The 20,890-nt window shown below is 43.1% G+C and overlaps 2 protein-coding genes across 2 annotated transcripts in view; both read right to left on the bottom strand.

Annotated features, from left to right (window-relative positions):
- Nucleotides 1-1,068: 1,068 nt before the first annotated feature.
- On the bottom strand, nt 1,069-10,814 carry LOC139306210 (sodium/hydrogen exchanger 9B2). Its single transcript, XM_070930163.1, has 14 exons — nt 10,746-10,814; nt 8,270-8,332; nt 6,599-6,698; nt 5,856-6,026; nt 5,318-5,460; nt 5,074-5,201; nt 4,886-4,967; nt 3,956-4,049; nt 3,764-3,870; nt 3,288-3,437; nt 3,068-3,176; nt 2,732-2,868; nt 2,344-2,518; nt 1,069-1,157 (listed from the first exon to the last, which is right to left on the bottom strand). The coding sequence occupies exons 1-14, from the start codon at nt 10,812-10,814 to the stop codon at nt 1,069-1,071; spliced, it is 1,617 nt and encodes a 538-aa protein (XP_070786264.1).
- A 5,115-nt stretch (nt 10,815-15,929) lies between these two features.
- The window catches only part of corin (corin, serine peptidase), a 16,972-nt gene continuing 12,011 nt past the window's right edge, over nt 15,930-20,890 (bottom strand). Inside the window, exons 12-24 of the mRNA XM_070929430.1 lie at nt 20,820-20,890; nt 20,584-20,726; nt 20,353-20,460; nt 20,094-20,207; nt 19,901-20,011; nt 19,664-19,787; nt 19,329-19,457; nt 18,712-18,761; nt 17,489-17,675; nt 17,206-17,368; nt 17,016-17,124; nt 16,661-16,794; nt 15,930-16,112 (exon numbers count right to left, since the gene is read on the bottom strand). The exon at nt 20,820-20,890 is cut by the window's right edge and continues 161 nt beyond it. Of these exons, the coding sequence (XP_070785531.1) occupies nt 15,930-16,112; nt 16,661-16,794; nt 17,016-17,124; nt 17,206-17,368; nt 17,489-17,675; nt 18,712-18,761; nt 19,329-19,457; nt 19,664-19,787; nt 19,901-20,011; nt 20,094-20,207; nt 20,353-20,460; nt 20,584-20,726; nt 20,820-20,890 (1,626 nt within the window). The remainder of the gene's footprint in view (nt 16,113-16,660; nt 16,795-17,015; nt 17,125-17,205; nt 17,369-17,488; nt 17,676-18,711; nt 18,762-19,328; nt 19,458-19,663; nt 19,788-19,900; nt 20,012-20,093; nt 20,208-20,352; nt 20,461-20,583; nt 20,727-20,819) is intronic.

Raw genomic sequence — 20,890 nt, 5'->3', positions numbered from 1 at the left:
TATGTGTGGCATGGTATGTTCAGTCGCCGTGTCATACAGTACAGTATCATATCTTCAGGAATCATACAGCGTTACGTCATCTCTTATGACACACAATCCAGTAGTGGTCATTCTGCACAAAAGATCTTTGGCTGAGTGCACAAACCAGAAACAGACAGTAGTTTGATCTGAGTCTTCAAGTGAATTCACTGCAGCTGATGTTTGTCATTTTAGCTGCAGACAGCAACGACCAGCGCCGGCTAAAAATACAAAACCTGAAGGATTTCTATGTCGATCTTTGCTAAAAGATCGACTGTTCTGTTGGTCAAAGGGTCTTTTCCCAAACAAAAGAAGAGGTCACATTGTAACTGTATTGACAAATATTTATTGAGGCGCACAGTTATAAATATCAATTCATCACAATAATTGGTGGAAATAATCATCTTCGTAAGACAAGGAATTACAGAACATAATTTCAATATGAATGATAGAAATTATATAGAAAAGAATTACAATATGCTTAATGATTACTGATAATCTAATAAAAGCCATTTTGGAAGTCCCTGTCTCAAAAGAGTTGGACAGATCTGGTTAATTTCTGCTTCTAACTTAAATATTTCATCATTAGTCCATTTCTGACTGATTTTATTTACATAATGTCAAGGTGTTAGCTAGTGGACTGTAGTATCTGCTCAGCTAGCTATCATTGGCACCAATATACTCCAACAGAACAGCTGCTGAACAGCATCTGTGCTGTGCCCGGCTGTTTCAACCACTTCACATTGTGACTGATCAGCTGTGTGGAGGTGAGACAGTTTCTTTCACTTTTCATGTGAACAAACAGGTGAAACACCATGTTGGAAATGTTGGAAATCAGCTTCTGTAGTCGTGGTATCAAATGACTAACTGAGGTAACACATCAGCAGCTGAACATTTGGGTAGTGACAGTAGCTAGTAAAAGTTAGCATTAGCATGTCAAAGTATTAAAGAAACATAAAGCAGATATATTTTTAAAAATCTATCTGCAACAACACAAGGTTTACTTAAGGTGTGTAATATAGCTTTCTTTTGTTTGTCCAATCAGAAGACTCATAGCTTGCTCTCAAGGGTCACGTTGTCTTTTTCTTGGCCAATCCCATTGCTGCTTGGAGTCGTGGCTCCGCCTTCTGTCTCTTCTGCTGACATTAAGATCAAAAGTGTCAGTAAAAAATACGATCAATCAATCTGTCTGTCTGTCTCTCTGTCTGACTGTCTGTCTCTCTGTCTGTCTGACTGCCTGTCTGTCTGTCTGTCTCTATCCTGTCTGTCTGTCTGTCTGTCTGTCTGTCTATCCTGTCTGTCTGTCTGTCCTGTCTGTCTGACTGTCTGTCTGTCTGTCTCTCTGTCTGTCTCCCTGTCTGTCTGTCTCTCTGTCTATCCTGTCTGTCTGTCCTGTCTGTCTGTCTGTCTGTCTGTCTCTCTGACTGTCTGTCTGTCTGTCTGTCTGTCTCTCTGTCTATCCTGTCTGTCTGTCTGTCTGTCTGTCTGTCTGTCTCTCTATCCTGTCTGTCTGTCTGTCTGTCTGTCTGTCTATCTCTCTGTCTGTCTATCTCTCTGTCTGTCTGTCTGTCTGTCTGTCTGTCTGTCTGTCTATCTCTCTGTCTGTCTATCTCTCTGTCTATCTGTCTCTCTATCCTGTCTATCTGTCTGTCTATCTCTCTGTCTGTCTGTCTGTCTGTCCTGTCTGTCTGTCTGTCTATCCTGTCTGTCTGTCTCTCTATCCTGTCTGTCTGTCTGTCTATCTCTCTGTCTGTCTGTCTGTCTGTCTCTCTATCCTGTCTATCTGTCTGTCTATCTCTCTGTCTGTCTGTCTGTCTGTCCTGTCTGTCTGTCTGTCTATCCTGTCTGTCTGTCTGTCTCTCTATCCTGTCTGTCTGTCTGTCTATCTCTCTGTCTCTCTGTCTGTCTATCTCTCTGTCTGTCTCTCTATCCTGTCTGTCTGTCTGTCTGTCTGTCTGTCTATCTCTCTGTCTGTCTGTCTGTCTCTCTATCCTGTCTGTCTGTCTGTCTGTCTGTCTGTCTCTCTGTCTGTCTATCTGTCTGTCTGTCTGTCTGGTCTGTCTGTCTGTCTATCTCTCTGTCTGTCTGTCTCTCTATCCTGTCTATCTGTCCTCACTGCTTCAAAAGACTGAAGGTTTTAAGATTAAGTTTAGAATTAGGTTTAGGTTAGGCTAAAATCAGGATAAAGTCAGGAACAGGGTAGGGTTAGGGTTGGGATTAGGGACTAAGGATTAGGGACTAAGGAATGCATTATGTCGATGAGGGTCCTCACAGCTATAGAAAGACAAACATGTCCGTGTGTGGGGTGGGTGTGTGTGCGCTGACCTTTGACCTGCCGGGACAGGAGGCGTGGTCCTGCCAGTCCAATACCCAGCGCTCCGATGGGAGCCGTGGTCAGGATGGCTAACACGGCTAATGTTAGCACGTCCAAACCAAATTTAATTAAGGTCTCATCCCCCTCCTCCCTCGCCATGTCCAACGCCTTGGAGCCAATGGCAGCCTGACACACAAACCAGCAAACACCAATCATTTCAACTGACGTCACACGAGCATGAAGCCTTTTAGGAGATTCATGAAGTGACTGAGGATTTCTGGAGGTCCTTTAGAAGGATCTAGTATTCATTAAGGAAGTTTTAGGGGTCATTTAGGTGGTTTTTGTGGTCAGTGATGAGGTTCTAGGGGTTCTGTTGTTGTGGAACATACACACACACACCTGTACAGTGGCTTTAGGCAGCCAGGCCACAGCGATGAAGAATTTCTCCTTCAGGTTGAATCCTCCAAAATGAACCAGCAGGAAGGTGACGAGCAGGCGGATCACCAGACCGATACTGATACAGGCCAGACCCAGACCTGAACACACACAGGGACAGACAGAACAACAAAGACTGAATTGTTTTTAAAGCACACCAACATTTGGGCAAAACATGTTGGACTTCCAGCAGCTCCTGCAGCAGGTTAGCACTGTTAGGTACCTAGTCCACTTGGTTCCAAGTTACTGAGACCTGGTCAATACTTTATTCCGTTTGTTTGTTTTGAATATGGTTCTCACCCACAGTGCTGGGGCTGAGGGTTGCTATGGTGATCTCTGCTCCAATCAGCCCAAAGAGGAGCGGCTGGAACACATCCCACGACCGGCCCACCATGGCCGCCACCGGGGCCTAGATATAAAGATAAACATTAACCTAACGTCAAACAGGCATGCTGATGTTGTGTGAACAGGGCTGAATCCAGATGTTTAATCCAGATTAAAGTGAGTCAATGTGTGTTACCTTGTCGGTCTTCCAGCCCAGAGCAGCCAGAAAGGCCAGCACCAGCGTACAGAGACCGCCGGCCCCAGCAAAACCAATAACATGACTGGAGAAGACCGAAAATATGGACAGACCCAACAATAGGAGAGTCCTCCTCAACACCAGGTCCTCCTGCAGGGAGACAGACAGAGAGACAGACAGACAGAGAAACAGAGAGACAGACAGAGAGATAGACAGGGAGACAGACAGGGACACAGACAGAGAGACAGACAGGGAGACAGACAGAGAAACAGAGAAACAGACAGAGAGATAGACAGGGAGACAGACAGACAGACAGACAGACAGACAGAGACAGACAGAGAGATAGACAGGGATATTGACAGAGAGACAGACAGAGAGACAGACAGGGACATTGACAGATTAATTAATTGCACATTAAAACAATTAATTCAGTCACATTTAAAGTTTAATAAGACGATACCAAACCACACTCTCACCTGGTCTTTGCTGGGGAAGCAGGTCAAGAACAGACCCAGGATCAGCCCGGCTATGACCCCTCCCACCACCTCCAGCAGACCCTTCAGTATGTTCATCCACGTAGAACCTGCAGGACAAACACAGCACATAGAACAGAATGGAACAGAATGGAAAGGAACAGAATAGAATAGAGCAGATTCTCCTGTAGTGACCTGTAGAGAAGGCGATTCCCAGGCAGGTAGAGAACCCTGTTATGGCCAGAATATCATCAAAACTCCCAGCAGCCATCAGCAGGGTGGGGATTCCCTGAACAACAACACAGAACATTATTAGAACGTCAAGAGAACATCACAGTACATCAATGGAACATAATTACAATATATAAGTTCTTGGGGTCCTACTGGTGATTCCAGTGGTCCTTGAGGAGGTTCTAGAGGTCCTGTAAGATGTTCTAGTGGTCACTGAGGAGGGTCTAGTGGGCCTTTAGGAGATTTTTGTAGTCACTGAGGAGAGTCGGGGGTCTTATAGGTAGTTCTATTGGTCACTGAGGAGGTTCTAGAAGTCCTTTAGGATGTTCTTGTAGTCACTGAGAAGGGTCGGTACTCTTCTCGGCCTTATTAGGGGTCATCAAAGAGGTTCTAGGGGTCTTATAGGGGGTTCTAGAAGTCCTTTAGGATGTTCTACTTGTCACTGAATAGGTTTTAGCGGTCCTATAGGAGGTTTTTGTGATCATTGCAGAGGTTCTAGTGGTCCTTTTGGAGGTTCTTGTAGTCACTGAGAAGGGTCGGGTACTCTTCTCAGCCTTATTAGTGGTCGTCAAAGAGGTTCTAGGGGTCTTATAGGGGGTTCTAGTGGTGACTGATGAGGTTCTAGGGGTCTTTTTGGTGGTTATAGGCATCAATTAAAGGTTCAAGTTGACAGCAAGGAGGTTTTAGGGGTCACCTAGTTGGTTCTTGAGGTCAGTGAGAAGGTTCTGTGAGTCCTGTGGGTGGTTCTAGTGTATTTTTGGATAAACCTACACAGATAATGTGTAATGTTTACACAGACCAGCTCATCTCTCCGATTGTCCACCTGCTCCCCCTGGTGGCAGAGGGCAGAATCACCTGTGATTGAGTTACAGCAGCAGCTGATGGCTTGTTTACCTTCTCCACTCCGTATCCTTCTCTCTGCAGGAGCAACATCGAAGGAACCACGACTGCTGGAGAGACTGCAGCCAGGACAAAGCTACACACACACACACACACAGGGTCATTTTACAATCATTACAGATACAGATATAGTTTCCATAAATCGATGATAGTGTGTGTGTGTGTGTGTGTGTGTTTGTTACCCCAGTATGAAGCCCCAGACCCAGGGCAGACCCAGCAGGAAGTGAGAAACCACGGCAACGATGGAGGCCTCCACCACGCAGGGACCGACCGCAACACGCACACACACCGCCTTCAGACGACTCAAGGCCTGCATGTACACACACACACACAGATTTAAACCCCTGTACGTATATCAGCATGGTCATTAAGTATGTACAGAGCATGTTGCTGTGTGTGTGTGTGTGTGTGTGTGTGCACGCTCACCGAGGGGTCGAGGCCCAGCCCGGCTCTGGTCAGGATGATTGACAGGGCGATGTTCCTCAGAGCTGCAGACCAGTGAGTGTCGATGAAGACAGCATTCGTTATGTAGGGAACGTTACGCAACACCAGACCTGCCAGCAGCATACCTACACACACACACACACACACACGCACACGCACACACGCGCACACGAACACACAAACTAGTCAAATAGTACAGTGAGTGCGTTTACATGCACATTAGTATTCTGGTTATTGATGGATTCAGACTTGTTTCTATCTGTGTGCTCCAGCAGATTCATGTGCTCTCTGGAATATCAGCAAATATCACTGCACCATCCAGTGGACATGAAACATGCAATAAACACAATGTTATGATTCACTGAGTAAAAACAAACCGGGAAGTCATCACTTAAACATGACAGGAAACCTTCAACCCCGACGTGCCAGACTTTGATTCGTTTAGATTCGTTTAGTTTAGTTTAGTTTAGTTTAGATTAGTTTAGATTAGATTAGATTGGTTTCAGATGTTGGGTCGTACCAAGTAGTGGAGGGAAGGGGGGCAGGGTGGGCAGTTGGATCATTCCCACCAGCTTCCCTCCCAGCACGGAGCAGATGAAGAGGATGACGATGCCAAACAGGTTCCCTCCAGGTAAACACTCACTTCCTGTGATGGACCAGACGACTCCGAACAGCAGAGCAAACAGACACACTGCGCACGCACACACACACACACACACACACACACACACACACACAGATTAACAGCTGAATCATTATTATAAACAGATGTATTGACTCTTTGTCTTTTTGATGATTTCACGTCTTTTATTAGACAGTGAATCATATGAACATATTGACGCCCAGTCTCTATAACTTCAGTGTTCACAGTCTGAGGACGCTTCTTCTTCGACGACATCAGACTGTTCTTAGCTTTTGTTTTGCGTTTGTTACTCGGCTGAAAAAACAGTGAGATTTAACAGACGTGTTGTCTGATATTGATATTGATAGATTTATTTCAGACAGTGTCTCTACAGCTACCAGTCAGTCTGTGTCCTGATTTCATTCATGTTCCCATGACGAGGAACCCTTTAGATGACCTTTCCTGTAGCGCCACCTTCAGGGTCTAAGAACAGCTACATCTTCAGTATGTTGTTCTTCAGTATGACTGCAGTCGTTTTTCACTGTGATCTACTGATGCCTTTAATGAAGAAACACATTAGAGGACTTCTTAAAATACTAATACAAACACACAAAAAGTCAGACGCAGTGAGTGTTTGTTACCTTTAGTGACGAGCAGGTTGCTGAGTCCCTGAGGCCGAGGACATCTGTCCTTCAGACTGACACAAGACGAACAGCAGGAGGACGAGCCTGACACTGCCATCTTCAGTCCAACACACATATATGCATATATACACATCACAGTATTTATATTTGATGTTTATGGTATTTATACATACTTTATAGATATGTTTGTTTTGGTCAGGTCATCACATCAGAACCATCAACAGTAACACTGACGATAACAAACTCTTTATGTTTCTGTTGTATCTTTTAAATGTCATATTTCAGGTCTGTGAGGCAGATATCTGAAAACCTGGAAACATAAAACCAAAACTATCTGATTGGACAGACTAGAGCTAAACTACACGGCCAAACGTATGTGGACACTCCTTTGTGTACGTTTTTCCTGGTTTGTCCCTCCAATGTAGGCAAATCTTAATGCTGCAGCACACAGTGATATTTGATCACAGTGTTCTTCCAACTACCTGTTTCAACATGACAATGCCCCCCAAAGACAGGTCAGGTGATGTTGCACTCCTTCTTTTCAGTCATAACACCCGGACATGACACACACACTCCTGGAATCAGTGTAACTTAACAGGGACAGTGGTATCTCCAATGTCCAAATAAACGTCCAAAAATCCTCCTTGTAACTGCAGAACCTGCCTGAGAATCCTCCTGTTTTTCAGTTTCCTTCAGTGTCTCAGTGATCAGTGATAGTTGTCTGTCCGTCCATGAGGACGCTGCAGACAGGAGCTGCTAACAGCTGATTCAGCTGCTGTGATGGAGACCATGTGACTACATGGAAACAAACATAGCGTAACTGACTCCATGTACTTCCTGTTGCTCTGAAAATGGTTATTCCAGAGAAGCAACTGGAGTGACACAGTCCATTAAAATGAACTTTTAACTCTTTGCTCTATCAGGTTATTTTGTGTGAGACACTCTCCTCTCTCCGTTCATGTCCACATATCTATTGTGCAAAGAGAACCTGTGGACGTACAGGCAGCCTGAAACCAGCTGAGTGGAGGCTGTTAAAGCAGCACATTGTGGCTGTAACGTTCAGCTGTCCACATACTTTTGGCCTGAATCTGTTAGCGTTGCCTGTGATTGGCTGTTTCTTGATTATTGACACTCAGTTAGTGATGACAACATAGAAACAGCCCGACAACACTGAACAACAACCACAACAACAACCACAACCACAACAATCACAACCACAACAACAACAACAACAACAACCACAACCACCACAACAACAACCACCACCACAACAACCACAACCACAACAACAACCACAACAACAACAACAACAACAACCACAACCACAACAACCACAACCACAACCACAACAACAACCACAACCACCACAACAACCACAACAACCACAACAACAACAACAACAACCACCACAACAACCACCACAACAACCACAACCACCACAACAACCACAACAACAACCACCACAACAACCACAACCACCACAACAACCACAACAACCACAACCACCACACACACTTACAGTTTCTATTAATAGTTGGCCTTTCTCAGAGTTCAGGGTTATCTGAAGTCAACCCCTGTGTGTTACTGTGTGTGTGTGTGTGTGTGTTAATATGTGTGTTAATGTGTGTGTGTGTGTGTGTGTGTGTGTGTGTTGTCGACCACACTCACCCCAGCAGCGTCGTCCAGTTCGTCTGTCTTCCTCTGCGGCAGGACGGTGATCTCTCTCTCCTCCTGACCGACCTGAACTTTACTCCCTCGCTTCACCACAGATGAGTGTGTGTGTGTGTGTGTGTGTGTGTGTGTGTGTGTGAATTAGTCATTACAAAGACATGTCGAGTGGGTAAACGAGAGGGAGGGAGAGAGACACAGACAGTGAATAAGGTGTTGCACAACCTGTCGTGTGTGTGAGCTTGTGTTTCTATCTTTGTGAGGACCATTGTAGTGAGGACACTTCTGCATTGTGAGGACATTTTGGCTGGTCCTCACAACCTCAAAGGACTGTTTGACGGTTCAGACTTGGTTTTAAGGTTCAGGTTCAGGTTTAAGTTTAGGTTAGGGTAAGAGTCGAGTTGACAGGAAATCAAAAGTGTTAATAATTGTTCTGAACGTCAACACTGGAAGTTGAAGTGAAAAGATTGCCATCATGGGTGGGGGGGGTTAGACCCCTCTAATCGGATGTCAGGAAGGTGTGGGGTGAGGGGGTTTCTGGAACTATTCGATCATCCATCAAGCAGCTCTGACAGAGTGTGCTGTGATCTTAAAAGTTGGTAAAAGTTGGGGTTAGACGTGTAGTTCTGATGGTTAAGGTTCGGGCTCGGGGTGACAGACTGTCACAGAGGGTCTCTCTCTCACTTTGGTGAAGAGCTCAACCTCACATCAATAAAGAGTTAAATGAATTGGTGTATAAACAGATAATTAATTAACATATACATTATTACTTGTCTGCCACCGTGTGTGTGTGTGTGTGTGTGTGTGTGTGTGTGTGTGTGTATGTGTGTGTGTTGGACTTTGATCCTCATCAATCACCTTCTCTAACAGATCAATAGTGAAAATTCAACTTATGTCAACTTAAACTATTCTTTTCTAGAGTCAGGTAAACTTTCTAACATCACACACACACACACACACACACACGCACGCACACACGCACACACACGCACGCACGCACACACGCACACGCACACACACACACACTGTGTCTCTTGTTTTTCCCACCGTTCTCCGTTTGTTCTTCCTCTTTTTCCATCCATCAACCTCTCTGTCATTTAATAAACAAGATTTATTGTTTCATCACAGTAATCATTAAACCAGCAGACACACACACACACACACACACACACACACACACAGTGGAAAGCTTTACTTGATTTTAATAACCCTGTGACCTTCCCTGTAGCGCCACCCTCAGGACAAACTGAACATGTCGTACTCCACCACTGTCAGCAGCAGTGTTTTATTACTCATCTAATATTACACTCTGCTTTCACCAAGGCCAGGTCTGTGTGTGTGTGTGTGTGTGTGTGTGTGTGTGTGTGTGTGTGTGTGGGACAGGAGTTGCAGACATAGTTTATGATTCACTTATCATTACTGTAAAACATCAAAAGACACATACAGCAATTTAAATGTATTGGCCAATCAGAGCAGTAGTTTTGAGTAACTAACCAATAGAGTGCTGCACCTGGACATGAGTCAGCATTTTTACACTTCCTGTTCCCTCGTCTGGAAGTCAATGGGTTTTTGGTTAGCTGCCTGAAATAATGTCTGTGGTGAACACAAGCTGAAGAGATTTCAACGTTTCAGTAGATTCCCCACTCGTGAACTCGGCGGCCGCTAACAAGTGGCTAAAGTCCGCCTTTACAGCCTCGTTGTGTTTATACTCTATATCTGTCTGTCTATATATCTATATCTATCTATATTCTCTTTAAAGTTCAGAATCAGATTCAGAAATAAGTTACAGGTGCTCCCGTTCAAGAGTATAAAAAGTAGCATGGAGTTAGAAATGAGAAGTATGTAAAAATAAAAGATATAAAAAATGAAAATATATACATTTACAATATTTAAGTGAAAAATAAAAAATATATACAATGACAATGTATATGTATGTATATATATATATGTATTGCACTGGTGAATTATTGCACAGATTATTGTAATTTTAAGTCGGTACAGTCAGTAGTGAAGCTTAGTGGTGGTGTCGTTTATAGCCTAACGTTAGCTTTTTACTTCTGGAGATTCCATTCACGCTTCAAAAATCATAAAAGTGGTGTTCATTAGTGAAGATTATCTTGTCGAACAAAACCTGTAAGTGTCATAAACTTTTGTTTACACAGAGTTTATTTTCTTCAATAATCCAAAAGCCATTGGAACAATCCCACTGGCTTTTATTGAGGGAACCAGGGCGATGCTAACTTCAGGGTTTGCCTACAAAACTATGTCATCCCTGCAGGACTCTGTTAGTGCAGTTATATATATCTATGTGTGTGTGTATATATAGCCTTTTCTGTCAAATTCAACTGTTTAACTATTTGCTGTAAATGTTCCTTGATGCAAGTGTCTCTGAAATACACAAAACAAACTCATAACATGTTATGTTGTTATGTTTCAATAAGAAAAGATGTTTTTATGTGAAATGAAGAGTTAGTACCTCAGTGTGTTTCTGTTTCTGTCCATTGTCACTCATCCGACAGTAACGCTTTGTGGCTTCTTCATCCATCATCTGAAACAACACACACACACACACACACACACACAAGGACTGTAATCCTGTAACACTACTAAATACTGAACAAAGTAATCCCGTCACTGTAATGTGTTACTGCCCAACACTGGTAAAGACTGGACAACTCACAATCCACCATGTTCAGGTGAAAAGTCAGATTGGTCCTCACAATGATGCACTAAGAAACTCACTCTTACTTGTACATTGTCTTCCACAATTTACAAAGAGATGCTTCATTTTACAGGTCAGTTTTTTTCTCTTAATTTCCAGGTAGAAGGAAGTATGTCATTTGGTAGTAATTACAGGAAGAAGCACAAGAGTCCAGCAGTATCTTCTTATCTTCTTAATAGAGCAGTTCTTTCTAAGAAACGTACTGACCTGTAAAAGTGTCACTAATAAATACCAAATTGCATATTATATATAAATATTAGTGTTAATAGAGCACATCTGGGAAAAATCCCCAATAACATGAAGTGTTTTTCAAATGTCACATTTTTGCATGTTTAGCTGACCTGTTAGGCACAAATTAAGACTGTGTCACACTAACAATTCATTTGAATTAATCAATCAGACTTGTGAATACAGTCTCTGGTTTCCCTATAATTATTAAATTACATTCATTCCAGGAAACTCTTTGGAAATGTTTCATAAATTATTGATAGTTATAGACCCGGAAAATAAAATGTGAGTGACATTTGTGCCCAGAAAAGCATACAAGTCAACATAAATGGAGAATAAAGTTTCCAATAATTAAGAAATATTTTTCTTGGATTTTAATGGAGCTCATCTTCATATTTTTCCAAAATTATTATTTTGTCAGAATCACACAGTTCTGTCCAGGAAACGTCCAGAAATCATATTTATATTTATATTTCATACACACTCTTACCTTTGGTTGATGAAGAGCTGTGTGACTGGAACAAAGAGGAAAAGACGACTGACAACAGAGTCATCAACCAGCAACTACACAGAGAGAGAGTGTGTGTGTGTGTGTGTGTGTGTGTGTGTTAATAACAGTTGGTATGAACTCTCTTGTGTTTGTCGCTCTGCAAAATGACAGTCGTCTCAAACGACAACACACACACACACACACACACACTGTAAAGCCTGGCATTATGGGAACACAGGTCGCTGTCACACACACACACACAGTGCAGAGTTGCGTTCATGGTCGCCTGCAGACACAAACACGTCTTATTATCATTTAGATAATAGCAGGTGTGCTTGTCAGTGTGTGCGTACATGTGTGACAGCATTGTTCCACACACACTGAAACAGCTGATTAACACACCTCACAGAGCCGCTGAGATGATTGACAGCTTAAAATCATGTGTGTGTGTATCACAGCCTGATATATGTTATTATTATTATTATAATAATAATTATTATTATTACTAATAAAACCCATCAGTGAGCCTCACTGTTCATCGCCATGAACACACACTCTGTAGTTTACCTGGACTCAGTCCCACACACACACCGTCCTGCTGCCCCAAACACTCACTAGAGCCCCACATGTGGATTCATCCGCCGCTGAAAATAGTCCCCAACAAATTTCTTGCTATTAGTTTGATAAAAACTAGTTTTAAAGACTGACGTCTTCAGTAAGAACCAATGGGCTGAGAGCTGGGTGGTAACAGTTTCTCTCTGACCAGCATCAGCCTCCAACACTCTTTTCTAAAGGAATCTTTTCAGATCTCTGCTGTCTAAAACATGTCTTCGTCATTCGGCCCTCTCGGTCCATTCTCGTCCCTCGACAGACTGTGGGTTTATGGGAAATGGTGTCAAAAACATATTAAACGATATAACTTTTTAAAACCTTTCATTCCTTAAAGAGACATACGATGTGAGCCACCAGGGGGCCAGTAACATAATGGATGACATTATGACAGTATGACTCCCCAGTCTGAACCCAGTCTAATAAAAACATTATTGAGACTAAAAATGCATCTAGGGCTAAATATCTCCATCATTCATCCTTATTTCTACACTAGAGGAAGTGGAAACAGGCTGAATGTACATGACAGGTCTGCATACCGGCTGTGAGTCACACACACACACACACACACACACACACACACAGATGACAGTGTGTGTGTATAGTTTTATTGGTGGGATACAAGGTGATACAAACCAAATATTCAAGGTTTACACAAAACATTAGAGGCTACAGTCTGTTCATAAAGCATTTAAATCCAAATACTTAAACAATAACATCAACTTCATCATCATCATCATCATTATCATGATAACAAAGTCATAACAGCTAAATCAGGAAGTGACATCAGAAACACGCACACACAAGCCAAATCACATACAAACATACATGTGTATCGTGACTGTATGTTCACACACACACACACACACACACACACACTAACAGCCCTGTGTAATAAGCATGACATACAAAAAGCTGTAGAAAAATACTCTTAAAAAACCAAACACACTAAACAACAGCAGCAACAACAACAACCATTTGGAATGTTCTGGATGTCAGTTAGACGTTACCATGGAGATACACGGGCAAAATGTTGGGCAACTCTTCTACTGGACTACAAACATGTTGTCCTTTTAATCGTGACAGAAGTGAAGTGACTCTATTCTGCATTTCTTACATTTTCACAAACCTGCGGCGTCTGGCAGCTGTCAAGATAATTAAAAGTTAATTTAAAGAAGTCAATGTTGTGCAGCAATTACTGCGTCGTATATAACAATCAGTAAGTTACAAAGCCTGGCTGGAGGAGGAACACACTGGTCTTTGTGATTAGACAGATTACTTCATTTATGATCTCAAATAAAGGGCGAGTGTGCATGAATTAATGTTTATTTTTAATTTTGGACAAAGATACATGGATACACTTTTGAGTTTGTCCCTTACACATATTTTAAAGGCTATAAAAACTGTTTTGTTTAATGTTATGATCTGTTATTTCATGCACACAAATTAGTTGCGCAGACTATTTTCTGCCAGAATTTATATAAACTCAGATTATGAGTTAATTCCAACAGTTAATGGAGAACCTCATATTAGTGTGACGGCTGTAACAAATATATCATAACTATTTAACAACCGAAACTTAATTTTTTCATCCAAGTTTTACTGAAAGAGGAAGAAAAAAGTGAATTTGAGAGAAGCCAAAAGAGTTTGAGTCTGGACTGACTCATTCAAGACTTTAGCTAACTTTAGCAGTTAGCTGATTTACTTTATTTATGCCTCAATAACTGATTGACAGGTAGTTTTCTGTGTTAGCTGAGCCTGCTGTTAACTTTAGCTTTAGCGTCTAGCTAGTTAAAACAGCGACTGTTAAAACTACACAATTAGAACACAATGGCTCATAAATACATAGCGAAAGCTAATGTAGCTTACTGCTAACATTTTCTAATGTTATGAAAACATGTTAATTAATTATCTATATTGGCAATATGCTATACTTGTGCTTTTCTATATTCTAGCTGGCGCTAATGTGGCAGTTAATTGTTTGTGTTAGCGAGTCTGCTAAGCAATAGCTAAGTAGCTAGCTAAAACGGCTTCTTTTAAAACTTCACAATTTGACCAAATTGGTTTGTAAATTAACTGTTAAAGCTAAAATATCTTTCAATTTTTTTGCTAACACCATTAATACACACTAACCAGTTATCTACATTATATGCTATAGTTAATTATTATATGCTTAATAACCAGTTTTTAATATTTTTTGCACTTTATTTTAACTCCACTTCAGATGAGAACATTTAAATTCATAGTGAAATCCAACATGTGTTCGGTTGAGTTTTAAACGTGACTTTTTCTGGTTCAGGTATGAACTGCATGGAGCTCCTGAAGTCCTGAAAGGACAGCATGACAGCACAAGATTAAAATGTATTGTAGATTTCTGTCTTTCAGATGAGACATAAACTGAAAATAAAATCATCGCTGTGTGAACGAAGTTCACTGATAGATGTTGTCCATCAAAGTTGCCCAAATAAGTTGCCGGTGTGTTTAGAAGCAAAACAATCCTCTGCTCTGTCTCACACACGAACAGTATGACATTGTACAGGTAACAAGGTTGTTTTTTTACTGCTAGGTTTAAGTACAGGCACTATAGAGTGAAGCACTGTGGGAAGTTGAGTGCTCAACTGGTCTGTTTTAGCTAGCAGCTTGTAGAAATTCAGCGCTGAGCGCCTGAACGTTGTGACAATGTTTTCATGAAGTTTTAATACAGCAGACGATCGGTTTTCGAAATAGTGTGTGTGTGTTTGCATCCAACACACACACACATATAAACCCAACGATGAGCTCAGTTCACTTTGTATTAACGCAACAATAAACTGAAGTCCTGTTTAAAATAATGAAAGTCTTCCTGATAGTTTTCTCTCGGAGTTGCTGCTCTTTTCAAACAGGGTTTATGGAAGCAATTTAAGTCCATAATCATTTTGATTTTAGCAGCATACTGAATGTTTAATGTTGAAGTTGAAATACCATTGAGTCTACGACAGTGAAATATTTTGCGTTGTAAACCTTTCTGAGGTCTGAAATCCCTCTTTTCATTTCACTTAATTTTTCTCCAAAAATGGACTAATTGAATTTGAATACAGTTAATATTATAAACTTGAATTTTATATCTAAAATCTTAAAGAGCTGAACTCAAACCACAGACAGATGGAGTAAAGTATATCAATGCTACAAATACACTAGTATTTAAATTTCAACAGGAAGTATTCAGCAGTGGTTAAATGTAATTGTTTATTAGATGAAAATTATTTTTTGCTTCTATACATGTTCCCCACACTGTAGAGTAATAAAAACTAATAATCATTTAGTGTTAAGAGAATGTTATTCGTATGAATGTCTACTTGTTGACAACAACGGCGCTACTAGCTAACTAGCATACTAATACTAGTTTACACTACTGCTCATACAGCAGTTAGCATCTGAAGGCTATCAGTATAGATATAGGCACAGGTAGAGGAACTGCAGGTGTGTGTGTGTGTGTGTGTGTGTGTCCGTGTGTGTGTGTGTGTGTGTGTGTGTCTGACTGACGATGACATCACTTCCTCCTGGAATGCTGAAGACAGGAAGCAGCGAGCTTGGAGCAGGAAGTGTTGAGTGTGTGTGTGTGTGTGTGTGTGTCAGTCGCTCAGGTATGTGTGGATGTAGATCTGTTGTTGGATCCAGGGGGTGAAGTGCGTCACGTTGCTGTACACTCCGGGTCCGAGCACTTTACTGAAGCACACGCTGCCCCACGACGTCAGGCCGAACAACGTCCAGCGACCACCGTCCTCCTCACACACCAACGGGCCGCCGCTGTCGCCCTGCGCGCACACACACACACACACACACACACACACACACACTACAGTTCACAAATCAGTAATAATCCAAATTAAAATGTTTTCTCTGTCTCCAAACACCATGAACATCCAGCTAAAAGTCTGTGACTTCATCTTCACAAACTAAAGATTATTTCTATTAGTGGTTAATTTTCTGATTGTGTTATTGGTTATTGGTCCAGTGCTGACAATCAATTAGTTTTTATATTAATATTTTATATCATACTTAATAATTATATCATTTATCAAGGAAAAATTCTTTGCTTGTTCAAGGTTCTCCAATGTCTCAGATTTTCTGCTTTTCACTATTTTATATCTGAAGACGTCACCCTGTACTCACCATTATACACTTAATAATTAATCAATTCATTTAATACATACATATATATCTATAATATCCTCTGGGGAGCAGGAATACACAACACATTCCATGGACCTACAGCTAGTAGATCTGTTCACTGTGTGACGTGGAAGAATAACTGATGCTGTGTCTTTTCACTACATTTCCCAGCTGTCAGTCCAGATGTTACCATGCAGGAGTCGACGGTTCCAGCGTCGTAACCGGCGCAAAGCATCCTGGGAGTGATGGTCTTCATGTCGAAGTAAGACTGACACTGAGACAGCGAGATGATCCGAACCTCTCCTTCCTGCAGCTTAAAGGGCACTGGACACACACACACACACACACACACACACACACACATTTATAAGTGTGTCACTGCCTGCCATGTTTTCTTAAAACAAACAAACCAACAATGAGAGCATTTTGTATTTGAAGCTCCCTGTGGAGGTTTCTCATGTAGCAACCACTCATTCAAACAGTATGTGAGTACCTCACAGTGTGTGTGTGTGTGTGTGTGTGTGTGTGTGTGTGTGTGTGCTCACTCCTGTTGCCCATGTGACCCCAGCCTGTGATGTAACAGTAGGAGTCAGGAGAGGGCAGCTGGCCGAGCTCAGGCAGACACACCGGTCGGACGAACTCCGTCTCCTCGATCTGAAAACAACACATCTTATCAATAATGATAACTACAGCTAATAACGCTGATAATCGATCCTCTGTGAGTCTGTCTCTGACCTCAGAGTCCAGCTGCACCACACTGATGTCGTAGTCGACCACCGCCCGGTTGTAGCGCGGGTGTACGATGATGGAGCGCACCCCGCGACTCTGACTGTGCCCACCCGGATGGTCCAAGTTATTCAGACCCAGCACCACCTTCCACAGCTCCGCACTCTCTCTCCTGAACACACACACACACACACACACACACACAGTATTTAAGATATTAAAATCACACTTCAGTTCATTAACATACTGTCACCCCCCCCTCCTCCTCCTGCCCTCAACCCCCCAATCTCACCCCTCGAAGCAGTGTGCGACAGTCAGAGCCCACCTCCGGCCAATGAGGACGCAGCCACAGACGTGACCGCTCTGACCGCTCTGCAGCGAGCACTGCCACGGCCACGCCCCCCGCCGGGACACCCGCCCTCCCAGAATCCTCTTCTTCCTGTAGGGGTAGACCCCCGCCGGCGGACGCAGACCACACTCTGACAGAGAGAGAGCAGTCTTAGTCTGCCTGTAAGTCTTAACCTGTCAGTAACATGTTACTAACCATTCAGTAACATGTTACTAACCTGTCAGTAACATCTTACTAACATGTCAGTAACCTGTCAGTAACATGTCAGTAACATCTTACTAACCTGTCAGTAACATGTTACTAACCTGTCAGTAACCTGTCAGTAACATCTTAGTAACCTGTCAGTAACATGTCAGTAACATCTTACTAACATGCCAGTAACCTGTCAGTAACATCTTACTAACCTGTCACTAACCTGTCAGTAACATGTCAGTAACCTGTCAGTAACCTGTCAGTAACATCTTACTAACATGTCAGTAACCTGTCAGTAACATCTTACTAACCTGTCAGTAACATGTTACTAACCTGTCAGTAACCTGTCAGTAACATCTTAGTAACCTGTCAGTAACATGTCAGTAACATCTTACTAACATGCCAGTAACCTGTCAGTAACATCTTACTAACCTGTCACTAACCTGTCAGTAACCTGTCAGTAACATCTTAGTAACCTGTCAGTAACATGTCAGTAACATCTTACTAACATGCCAGTAACCTGTCAGTAACATGTTACTAACCTCTCACTAACCTGTCAGTAACCTGTCAGTAACATGTCAGTAACCTGTCAGTAACATGTTACTAACCTCTCACTAACCTGTCAGTAACCTGTCAGTAACATGTCAGTAACATGTCAGTAACCTCAGTATTAAAGACATAAACAATAATAGTAATTTAAAGTCACTTTGATTTCTTTCACTTTGGCTCCATCTGAAGGTCGTTTCAAGAATGACACAGAATTATTTTTGTTCTTACATTAGTGACATAAAAAGTGACATTTGGTCACATAAAACAAGACGTCTGATATGTTGTCAAATGTCTTGTGCTCTCAGAATATGTTGTGGACATTTTAACTGTTTTCTGATGTTAAATAGACCAAACGATTAATCGATTAATCTATAAAATTACTGACAGATTAAATCGATGACAATAAGATGTGAAGAAAGGTTTACCTTCTCTGGTACACAGCACCGAGACCCTCCTCCTGGAATGACACGCATGACTGACAGACAGGCAGACAGACAGGGAGACAGAGAGGCAGACAGGCAGGCAGACAGAGAGGCAGACAGGGAGACAGAGAGACAGACAGGCAGACAGAGAGGCAGACAGGGAGACAGAGAGACAGACAGGCAGACAGACAGGCAGACAGACAGGGAGACAGTTACACAACAGTAATCAGATTACAGCAGCAGGTAGGTGATAGTCATTTGTTAAAAGCCTTAACACAACCAGCAGAGTATATCCCTCCGCCACAGACCAGTGAAGAAACAGATCCAGGAAACATAAAGAGCGACGCTGTTAAAACGCTCTCAGGCGTCTCTTATTGGCTCAAGGAATGTCTCAGTCACACCTGAGCTTCTGGGGATTTCTATTAAAGTCACATGTCTACTGTTGGTCTGCTTTGCTTCCACCGATGAACCGCTCCAGAGTCTGTCTGAAGGCCTGAAGGCGGACCAACACGCTCCAGTTCAGGCGTCTCGGAGTTTGACTGACAGCTTTCAGACCAGCCAAAATGAACCAACGTAAACTGGCTAATGGTTCTCGCGTTGTCCTAACTGGGTTCTGTTACCTTCTCTTCTCCAGCCGGGCCTGCAGAGCAGATCCGTTCCTCAGGTTCCACTCGGGATGGACGTGTAACCAACGGCGACGGCCCGGGACTCCAGGCTGGTCGGCTACCATGGAGACAGAGGAGGGAACGCTGCAGAAAAACATGCTGATTGTAATTAATCTGTGTGTGTGTGTGTGTGTGTGTGTGTGTGTGTTTGTGTGTGTGAGAGAGAGTGTGTGTGTGTGTGTGTGTGTGTGTGTGTGTGTGTGAGTGTGTGTGTGTGTGTGTGTGTGTGTGTGTGTGTGAGTGAGCGTGTGTGTGTGTGTGTGTGTGTGTGTGTGTGTTACTAACCTTACCCTAGTCCCAGCTGGTTGCAGGTCAGTTTGCTCAGATCGTGGCTCCACTCGTCTGCACAGACCTGATACTCTGCTGCCGTCCTGAACACCGTCAATACAGAACCTGATCGATCGGACAGAGACACTGCAGAGAGAACAGATCAATACAGACATATAGATACACACACACACTTTATTTACACGTGTGTAAATATTAACAGGGTTTATTGTGTGTGTGTGTGTGTGTGTGTGTCGTACCACAGTCCCACTCATCAGAGCTGTCTGAACAGTGTTTCTTTCCATCACACCACAGAGTCCGATGAACACACTCATGGTTGTTGCAGGAGAGCTCGTTATCTCTGCACACCGCTGAGGAAAGGTTCAACAACATCACTCACGATACAATCAGCAGCTGTCTCTTCACTGACACACTAGTTTGGTTGAGACTCACTGCAGTTGGCCTCGTCCACCAGCAGGGGGCAGTCTGGGAATCCATCGCAGATCATACTGGCCTTAATGCACACCTTACTGCCAGGACACTCCCACAGAGCGCGCTCAGAACATCCTGACAGAGACAGAGAGGTGACATCATGGACCTGAACGTGATCATGTGACTCTGCAGAGAAGACGACAGGTGATATGTTCACAGTGGACCTACTGCTGAGAGGGGACCACGCAGACCAGCAGGCTGCAGTGTTCCGGGGACTCACCACAGTTGTCCTCGTCGCTGTGGTCGTCGCAGTCCAGGTGTCCGTCACAGCGTTTGGTTGCCAGGACGCAGCGACCCGACCGACACTTGAAGTGGCTGGGGGAGCACTCTGTTGCCACGGCAACGCACCAAAGACAACAACAAGGAAAACATCAAAATCAATTTCTTTCTTTCTTTCTCTCACGATCATCATCATCATCATCATCAGGACAAACAAACGAACAGTCGGTACCGTCGACTCCGTCCTCGGGCAGCAGGCAGGTTGTGTTTCCTCCCTCCTCTGGAAACTGACTACAGTCCGAGTCCTCGGGCCACTGCAATCCCACAATGCCGAGCACCGACTCACACTTCCCCTTCGCATTACGACACAGCGACCTGCGGGCCGAGAGACATAAGGACAGAATAAGAACGAGAGAGGGACGGGTACCGTCTTTAAGAACCCTCCTGGGTGACTGACTAGTATCTGACCTGCAGGGCGGGACCCTCTGCAGGGTGACCGGGTCACACTTCGGTACCAGCAGCGTGCAGGCGTAGAACAT

Source organism: Enoplosus armatus, chromosome 23 (genome assembly GCF_043641665.1).
Source record: "Enoplosus armatus isolate fEnoArm2 chromosome 23, fEnoArm2.hap1, whole genome shotgun sequence".
NCBI lineage: Eukaryota > Metazoa > Chordata > Actinopteri > Centrarchiformes > Enoplosidae > Enoplosus > Enoplosus armatus.
Note: the sequence above shows the minus strand (reverse complement) of the source record. Positions and strands in the feature narration are given on the sequence as shown.